Source organism: Glandiceps talaboti, chromosome 5, assembly GCF_964340395.1.
Source record: "Glandiceps talaboti chromosome 5, keGlaTala1.1, whole genome shotgun sequence".
Classification (NCBI taxonomy): Eukaryota; Metazoa; Hemichordata; class Enteropneusta; family Spengelidae; genus Glandiceps; species Glandiceps talaboti.
In genome coordinates, this window is record NC_135553.1 from 21271049 (window position 1) to 21281948 (window position 10900).

Sequence of the window (10900 nt, forward strand, 5' to 3'; positions counted from 1 at the left end):
GAGACAGATAGATATGGAGACAGATAGACAGACAGACACAGACAGATAGAAGACAGACAGACATAAATAAATAAATAAATAAATAAATAAATAAATAAATAAATAAATAAATAAATAAATAAAATAGACAGATAGCCTGACATGGTAGATTGATAGATTCTAGTCCTGCTTGCAGATGGTGCACGGGTCTAGATTACTACTCCGTATGCAACTTTGCAAGCAGGACTGGATAGATTCCAGGTAGATAATGGCCTTTGATTCATATGTACTTTAGTCTAGTATTAGTAGGAATTCTAACTCAGAAAATCTAATATATGTATATTGTCTACTTCAGAATCGTACAATTGAGAGGTATTTCAGTATTAGTGTCAGTAATGTATAATATAGTTGTGCTATTTTTAAGCTGTTCAGTCTTGTGCACATGTCACCATGAACCAATCTGAAATCGTCGAAACGAGAAGTCACGCTGAATTTAAATATTTCAACAAATATATCAGGATTTGTAATCATGTATTTTAATGTTAATGCTGCTTATTCCATGTATAACATAAATAGTACGTAATATAGCGACTCGACATATTTAACAGCACAACCAGTGAGTAGAACTACAAGAATTGCAATTTGTTGACATGAACTCGTATCGCTTGGCAACACTTGACGCTCAGACCGACACATTAACGTAGAAATAGGAGAGTTACAATCGACTTATTTCTTAAAGTGATGTTTAAACTCACCTGAGAAAACATGTACATGGTTGACATTTCGAAGGACAGATAAAATCATGCTAAAAACAGCTGTCCCATTGAGCGATCTCAGGTGTCATAAAATCGTTAGGGGTCACCGTCTTGACTCCCAGAAGCCTTTGCGGGGTCATTTCACTTTTATTAATCGTTTCATGGCCGCAATGTTTGTGTCATTATTTCTCTTGTGTAGATGACTCTAATGCCATCAAAGGTGTATATTATGCATACGTATCATGCACTTATAAATGCCAGAGTGTTTTTTATCTGAAATCGGCATAAATTTCTCAAGAAATAAACGGTCAGAAAGTACAAAAATTCATTTCTTAGCAATAAACGAAGTGAGCTACGGAACTATCGTTGAGGGCGTTGACGGATCCCCTCCCACTGCACACCATCCCGGGCACCATCTCCTTGTAAAAAAATCTTTCTGTGGTTTTATTTTAGTTTCGTATGTCTTGAGAAAATAAAGAATGTTTACGTAACAAATATTTCTAATATTATTTTATGTAGCGTATAAGCTGGTACATTTGAAAAATAGAAGTTGAATTATATGTTATTGTTAATCATGCGGCAATTTTAAAGCTCAGAGTCAGTATACGTACGTGTAAGCTTATAATCATTTGATATTTTCATTCCGGAAGAGAAACTACAGTTTCTTAGTCTGATATATTTATCTGTTATAAAACATTATCTTTTATTCTCTCTTCTTGTTTCTATATATCCGGGGTTTTCACTGGTCCGTGTTGTCCATCGAAACATTACTAGAAATATTCTTGCGTAAACTTTGTGAAAATAAACGGATTTATAATTGATTGTATTTCATCGTTTTACTTTTCATTATGGACCCATAAATCTGATTTTTAAAAGACAAATCCATGTGAAAAAAATAACCACTATTTCGTAGGTCATGAAAGTGAATAAATCTTCCAAGCCAACAGTCAACAGTTATTATTGTAGCATTGTTCATGTCTGACCACTGGGTGTTTTCTCGCAAGCCATGTGCAAAGTTTCTTTTTCTTTCGCTGACACAATTCAATAAACAACACACCACCACCACCACCACCACCATCACCACCACCATCACCACCACCACCACCACCACCACCACCACCACCACCACCACCCCACCACCACCACCACCACCACCACCACCAACAACAACAACAACAACAACAACAACAACAACTACTACTACTACTACTACTACTACTACTACTACTACTACTACTACTACTACTACTACTACACGAGTATAAAAAATACACTGCTGTCTATTGAGGGGGGGGGGGGCTACGTGAGGTACCGTTAAACCGGAAAAGGGAGGACAGACGTTGACGGTTTACGACAATATGTGACAGTGTTACGAATTGTCGAAACGTGTGTTTGAATTCTGTGGTTGTTCTGCAAAGTCAGACTTTCAAACAAATTTTGTCTTGCACGGACAACATTATACAAAAATACAAAGGTTTGATGAAACTGTAGTGTAAATTTTATTGTTCGGAGGAGCTGATGCGAAAGACAAGATACTAAGTATTAATCTCCACGATTGTCTTGAGAATATAATTACAACAAATTTAATTTAAAACGGAAACAGAAAGATATCATGCAATCATAGGAACGAAACGTGTAGGGGTGACGTCATACCGGGTTGACGTCATACCTAAGATAAATTACGACTTAAAAATAAATGAAGAACTGAACACGCCAACGCAAAATCTAGTCTAAAAAGTCTATTTTTATTGCGTGTACATGTATGTTTGTTGTCATGTTGATACCATAGAGGTACGTCCTTCCACCCGGAGGTGTAAGTTCTCCCTTCCATACTTCCTTCTTATCCTCATGTGATACAATCATTGTAATTGTGCATTTACACTCTCTTTTTTTTCGTTAGAAGTCAAGTCAAACCTATGTCTTTATGACACTTGTTATCAATTACAGCTATCAAAGTTGGGTGATAAAATATCACTTCGGAAACTTTCTCGGATCTGCTAAAGAAGCCCGACTGTACTTTACATGTGTTCAACTATTTTGGGGACATACATACATGAATATATACATGCATGCATACATACATACATGCATACATACATACATACATACATACATACATACATACATACATACATACACACATACATACATACACACATACATACATACATACATACATACATACATACATACATACATACATACATGCATACATACATACATGCATACATGCATGCATGCATGCATGCATGCATGCATGCATGCATACATACATACATACATACATACATACATACATACATACATACATACATACATACATACATACATACATACACATACGCATACCTACATACAATTTATATACCCCCTAACAACAAGTAAAATCGATATCACTGACGTTTGAAATAATAATTCTTTATATAAAGGTGCATGCTGAGATCAGATAATCGTGAACACACAAGTGAGCGATTAAATGTAAACATCATATGTATACTGAGTTCCAACGTGTGTAAGAAATACCTGACAACAAGATGCAAAGATATATATTCAGACGTGCATGGTCAGACTGCATGGTCCATAGTTCAAACAGGACAATAGAGTCTATATAGTCTATGTGAAATTGTCTGACCTTTAAAAGGGAAGTTACAACTATATATTTAGTATTATAAATCTAAGGGGTCGTATTACAAAAGGTTATTATCGTGAACCGCTTCATAGCGTCCAATGTAACCATGACGAAATGTATGGTCTTCTCTCTGTAGCCACAGTGGTATACGTTGATTGTATAGTATGGTAAGGCAAGCATAACTCTAAAAGGTAAGTTATTGAATTATGTCTTCGTCTATAGACTGTTGAGCCGGGGCAGGGTTCATTCTTATATTTAATATCGGCATGGTCGACGTCCATTGATATTTTGTTATCGTAACGATAAGAAACATGCGTTTGGTACACAGTGCTCAACCGTGTGATCTAACGTTTAACGTCTACCAGTTTTAAATACACCTGTTACGTGTTTAGCTTTGTTTGTGTTTAAAAATCTAAACTTAATGTCTGTGTAAATCGTGATATATCACACTAACCGATTGAGCCAACATAATACTGACTATGTGTGATTTGGTTACACGAGGCGCTGCGCTATACAACATGAAATGGTTTATACATTTCGTTGCAACAACGCCATAGAAACCATACAAATACCAGCATTACCTTGGAGGACCTGGACTAGAGTGTACTGACTGTGAGGTATTACCCTATTTTAAGGTTTAAAACTCACATTATATGTAATATTTGGGTGTAGGGCTTGCTTGAAGTGAGGAAAAAAGACGATGTATTGTAGCTATGCAATACCAAAACACATCTTACTAGGAAAATATGAAGTGAAAATTACTTTCTGTTGAAGCTCATTCATATAATACAAACTATTAGAGTATTCTATCAAAATAATCGTTTGAAGATATGCTGAACATTTTTACAGGTTGAAAGACTAGATGTAAAGTAATATAAATTGGTCCATACCAAAGCTTTATAAGATGGAAGTTTTGCAATAATTTCGCCGTCGCCGTTTTGTCTTTCGTCAAATTTGACGTTTCATGTCTTGGTCTTGTCTAAAACTATACTATGACTTACTCAGTTGTGGTAATTGCAGAGACAGCAAACAACCTACGTAGACTTTGACCCATCAAACGCGAATGCCTGTAACAAACATTATATTCATTCCATCGTAAGGGAGATTTCAGTAAATATAGAAGTTAGTGGTTCTGTAATTAATCGGAGTAGATATATATATTTTTTGAAACCCATCAGTAAAATGATACAGCTGTAAATGTGGGAAAACTGAAAACTTTCAAATAGAAATAAGTAAGGTTGACCTCACGCCACTGTTATGTTATGTTATGTTATGTTATGTTATGTTATGTTATGTTATGTTATGTTGTGTCGTGTCATGTAATGTCATGTTATGTTATGTTACGTTATGTTAAACTACTTTACTCTGGACATCTATCTCGAAGTAGTAGTGTTATGCATGCGCGCGCGCGCGCGCGCGCGTGTGTGTGTGTGTGTGTGTGTGTGTGTGTGTGTGTGTGTGTGTGTGTGTGTGTGTGTGAGCGGATGCTGGGCCGGGGTGTCAAGAAAATGAACTTTTGGATGGACAATTTTCAAAAGATGTGCTTCATCAAAGTTTTACATATATTGCCACATTTCCCATGCGATAAATATTACAAATTATGTTGTACTTTGAAGTTTCTGGTGTCATCCCAAGGGATACCTCTGTATACTGTATAAGTCTATTTAGCGTTCCAACTTTTAGACAAATGAAAATTAACTTTGATATGTGTTGTGGGCTACTTTCCAAAGAAAATTAACCAAGCATTGGTGTTCTTGTGTAGAAGTACCGTAGTTCTAACACACACATCAACATTTCTAAAATCACCCCTATTGCAACAGCGTTATATACCACTCTTCAATATGACTATCCCGGCAATCATCCCTACAATTCCCTCAAAGAAAAGCGTATTTCCATTACCGCTCCCATGTGTTTGCATATGAAGTCTAATTTTGACTAGCTCTATTATATTGGGCAAGCAATGCTGAGTTGAACCACACCACCTGCACAACCTGCAATGTATATACCAGTATTTTCAGGGTATTGGTTCCAGTCACGACCTTTCCATTCTGATAGATGGCGAAGCACGTTACCATAGACAGCAAAGGTAACGGCATTCTGCAGAGCAATTATTGCCAAAGGGAAACCCACCCCTTTGTAGATTCCAAAGACCTGAAAGATTTAATACCCATAGTTCCATTTGTGTGCCACACAGTCACGTAGGATTTTGAAAACTTTTATCATGATTGACTTTGATAAAACTCGAAGTAGGGCAGCTAGCGTCCGTAACTATTTATCTTTAAAGACATAAAGTGTATAAAAGGCTATTAAAATATCATAACTAACTCATGTCCCTCGTATTTACAGCGAAGGAATAGCGTACGTTATAATTCACGAAACAAAAACGTAAACTGGTGCACGTGAAGTGATTTATTTCTTGTCCGGTTGTCAAGACTGTCCTCTGTTTATAGGATCGTCAATAATGTAAGAAATTATTATGTGAACAGTTATGAACCATTATTACAGATTATTCCCGCTGAGGCAGTATTTATAATTACACACACACACACACACACACACACACACACGTACGTACGTACGTACGTGCACTCACGCACGCACGCACACACACATACATACATACATACACACATACATACATACACATACACATATACATACATACATACACACATACATACATACATACATACATAAGTACATGTTATTTGCCAAATACCGTTCCATATCTTGCTGCGAGAGGTAATTTTTCCGGTAATAACGGAGAGCCGGAGGCGAGCCGTTATACCGGAAAAATTACCTCGAGCAGCAAGATGTGGAACCGTATTTGGCAAATAACATACTTATACGTCACCTGCGACTGCGAAATTCAATATTTGAATGTCTAAAAATGCTGTTTCATTTTAAAACAAAATCACTTCCGCGTTATACTTTTGGGCGTAGTATCACGTACTTCTCTAATGACTGCAGTGCGGTTGTTTACATCTCAGCCTTAACTTTATCATCCAATCAGACTGCGCGTTTGCTCAGTAGTATGACGTAATGTTTACTATTTGCATATCACTCAAAGATATACTCAAACTTATAACCTTCAGCAGAAAAATGAGTGCGTCTTTGTTTTGCGTACTGTATTCCATTAAATGTACAGAAATGTTCGTGATATACTTTGTTGTTCTAGTTAAGCAAAAATTGCACCCTCTGTGGTGGTAATTTTGATATCCTTCATAAATTTAGGAATTCATGTTCACGATCGCGTGACGACCGTGCGTTCAACCATGGATGTATTAGTGAGATACATCCATGGTTCAACGTATCTGGACTATCGCCGTTCTGCATGGAATTTTTGACATTTTCCCTCTGACACAAAACATACAGTTCAAAGACTTGTTACAATGTATACAACGGTGATATTTTGCTCGATTGACAATAAATTTGGCATTTGGAAATGTTGGTTATATCTGTATTTCTAGTTGTCTGCTTGCTTGTTTACAAAGGGACGTCCAGTGATCACGTGATACAACAAGCAAAAATACAGCTGTTGGTGAAAAATACGCCTGTGTATCTGCAGGGCTCTCGACCAATCAGAATGCGAGATTGGTGACAGGTGACGTATAAATACATATATGCATGCATGCACGTACGCACGCACGCACACACACACATCCATCCATCCATCCATCCATACATACATACATACATACATACATATATACACCCATGCATACATACATGCATGCATGCACACACGCACGCACGCACGCACACACACACACACACATACACACATACATACATACATACATACATACATACATACATACATACATACATACATACATACACACATACATACATACATATACATTACAATTAATAATACTCCCTAACAACAAGTAAAATCGATATCACTGACGTTTGAAATAATAATTCTTTATATAAAGGTGCATGCTGAGATCAGATAATCGTGAACACAACAGAACAATTGAATGTAAACATCATATGTATACTGAGTTCCAACGTGTGTAAGAAATACCTGACAACAAGATGCAAATATATCTATTCAGACGTGGTCAGACTGTATGCATGGTCCATAGTTCAAACAGGACAATAGAGTCTATATATATAGTCTATGTGAAATTGTCTGACCTTTAAAAGGGAAGTTACAACTATATATTTAGTATCATAAATCTAAGGGGTCGTATTACAAAAGGTTATTATCGTGAACCGCTTTATAGCGTCCAATGTAACCATCAGACGAAACGTATGGTCTTCTCTCTGTAGCCTCAGTGGTATATACGTTGATTGTATAGTATGGTAAGGCATGCATAACTCTAAAAGGTAAGTTATTGAATTATATGTCTTAGTCTATGGTCTTTTGAGCCGGGGCAGGGTTCATTCTTATATTTAATATCATCATGGTCGACGTCCATTGATATTTTGTTATCGTAACGATAAGAAACATACGTTTGGTACTCAGTGTCCAACCGTTGGATCTAACGTTTAACGTGTACCAGTTTTAAATACACCTGTTACGTGTTTAGCTTTGTTTGTGTTTAAAAAAAAAAATAAACTTAACATCTGTGTAAATCGTGATATATCATACTAACCGATTGAGCCAACATAATACTGACTATGTGTGATTTGGTTACATGAGGCGTCGAGGTACAACATGAAATGGTTTATACATTTCGTTGCAACAACGCCATAGAAACCATAAACATTCATATCAAATTAAATACCAGCATTACTTTGGAGGACCTGGACTAGACTGTACTGACAGTTATATTAATACTACTTCCTAACAACAAGTAAAATCGATATCACTGACGTTTGAAATAATAATTCTTTATATAAAGGTGCATGCGGAGCATAAGATAATCCTGAACACAACAGAACGATTAAATGTAAACATCATAATTATGTATACTGAGTTCCAACGTGTGTAAGAAATACCTGACAACAAGATGCAAAGATATCTATTCAGACGTGGTCAGACTGTATGCATGGTCCATAGTTCAAACAGGACAATAGAGTCTATATATATAGTCTATATGAAATTGTCTGACCTTTAAAGGGGAAGTTACAACTATATATTTAGTATCATAAATCTAAGGGGTCGTATTACAAAAGGTTATTATCGTGAACCGCTTTATAGCGTCCAATGTAACCATGACGAAATGTATATGGCTTTCTCTCTGTAGCCACAGTGGTATACGTTGATTGTATAGTATGGTAAGGCAAACATAACTCTGAAATGTAAGTTATTGAATTATATGTCTTCGTCTATGGTCTTTTGAGCCGGGGCAGGGTTCATTCTTATATTTAATATCGTCATGGTCGACGTCCATTGGTATTTTGTTATCGTAACGATAAGAAACATGCTTTTGGTACACAGTGTTCAACCGTGGGATCTAACGTTTAACGTGTACCAGTTTACATTTCGTTGCAACAACGCCATAGAAACCATAAAAATTCCATATTAAATACCAGCATTACCTTGGAGGACCTGGACTAGACTGTACTGACAGTGAGGTATTTCCCTATGCCATGGTTTAAAACCCATTTTATATGTAATATTTGGGTGTAGGGCTTGCTTGAAGTGAGGAAAAAACACGATGTATTGTAGAATGCAATACCAAAACACATGTTAAGGAAAATATGAAGTGAGAATTACTTTCTGTTGAAGCTCATTCATATAATACAAACTATAAGAGTTTTTATCAAAATAATCCTTTGAAGATATGCTAAACATTTTGACAGGTTGAAAGGCCAAATGTAAACTAATATATCGGTCCATACCAATGCTTTATAAGACGAAAGTTTTACAATAATTTCGCCGTCGCCGTCTCATGTTATGTTATGTTATGTCGTGTTATGTTGTGTTATGTTATATTATGCTATGTTAAACTACTTTACTCTGGACATCTATCTCGAAGTAGTAATGTAATGCATGCGCACGCGCGCGTGTGTGTCTGCGGATGCGGGGCTGGGGTGTCAAGAAAATGAACTTTTGGATGGACAATTTTTAAAAGATGGAATTGTTGGTTGTCATATTTTGTATGACTGATCCCATTTCATTTTCCGTGACCCACCGTCACAATTTCTGAAAGTTCCCTAAGATTTTCACACACAGGGTACAATAGCAGCAATATTAAAATTAGCCAGATAGCATGACTGTACTTTATAATTATCTGTTTAGGTACGGTATATCGTAACTGAGAGTCTGTAAAAATCCTGTCTATGATAGGTCAGATTATTAACTCTCCACTTAAAGCTTTCATGTGACTGTAACGCACGGACACACATATTAACACACACACACACACACACACACACCGTAGACATGTAGACATACTGGCACATGCATATACATATACATATACACAGGCACACACACATAGAAGATAGATAGATAGATAGATAGATAGATAGATAGATAGATAGATAGATAGATAGATAGATAGATAGATAGATAGATAGATACATGTAGATAGATAGATAGATAGATAGATAGATAGATAGACAGACAGACAGACAGACAGACAGACAGACAGACAGACAGACAGACAGACAGACAGACAGATAGAAATTCATGACAGGGACGCATGAACACAGGCACGTATGCACATGCAGACGCAGACGCAGACGCAGACGCACGCACACGCACGGCAGTGATGTGTTACATTTAATATTTTATCCCTTCTCATGTGATTTTGATGAATTGTGACACAGACATTGCTGTCAATAAACCTCTTACATTATTCCAGTCAGTTACAGTGGAAGATCTGTATGTTTTATTCTGCAGATCAAAGCAATAAACATGTCCAAAGTTCAACCATCGGACAAAACATCCACTGAGTTGAATGAGTTGGGAAATCGCAATAACGAGAAAATGGAAAAGTCTGGTGACGATGGAGAAGATCAAGACCATGAAGGATCTGAAAGTTTAAAAGCAACATCCCGGGTAAGTCAAACTATGAAGGGAAACGACAAAAAGAAGACAAAATATAATCCCAAAAAACAAGAGAAAATTACAAATTTATCATAAGGCATATCTATTTTTCATGTTATGTATTTGACTGTTGCTATGCTTTTAATACTATGACGTCATCTATTCAAACAGCATCCGAGGAAAGACATTGAACAATTCGTGAAGGACAAAGAATTTAAACAAAGGAAAGATGTCGATACAACAGAAGACGCCAATTCTTTTGGCGAGATAGAATTTGTTGGTTTTGGTCAATTCAGTAACAAAATATCGCCGGTAAGAAAAAAAATATTTTAATCATCTTTCAATATACCATCTTTTTTGCATAACTAAAATATGACAAATAAAATAAAACAATATCACTATTCACAATATTACATAAAATTTATTTAAAAAACAAAAAACAAATTTAAAGCTTAAATATTGTAAAATGATTCCAACGGCTGAATAAAAAAATGTTACATTGTTACTTTGCGGGCCACAAGTTACACTTAGTATCGTACCTAGAATTAACTTGAATAAATGATACTTATCTCATTACAAAGTCTT

The 10900-nt window shown here is 36.1% G+C and overlaps 2 protein-coding genes across 2 annotated transcripts in view; one reads left to right on the forward strand and one right to left on the reverse strand.

The window, feature by feature from the left end:
• Positions 1 to 837, reverse strand: part of LOC144435485 (transient receptor potential cation channel subfamily M member-like 2) — a 45639-nt gene extending 44802 nt beyond the window's left edge. The window contains exon 1 of the mRNA XM_078124079.1: positions 735 to 837. The gene's annotated coding sequence lies outside the window, so the exon portion shown is untranslated. The remainder of the gene's footprint in view (positions 1 to 734) is intronic.
• Positions 838 to 10183: 9346 nt separating this feature from the next.
• The window catches only part of LOC144435488 (transient receptor potential cation channel subfamily M member-like 2), an 18583-nt gene continuing 17866 nt past the window's right edge, over positions 10184 to 10900 (forward strand). Inside the window, exons 1-2 of the mRNA XM_078124080.1 lie at positions 10184 to 10327; positions 10487 to 10627. Of these exons, the coding sequence (XP_077980206.1) occupies positions 10184 to 10327; positions 10487 to 10627 (285 nt within the window). The remainder of the gene's footprint in view (positions 10328 to 10486; positions 10628 to 10900) is intronic.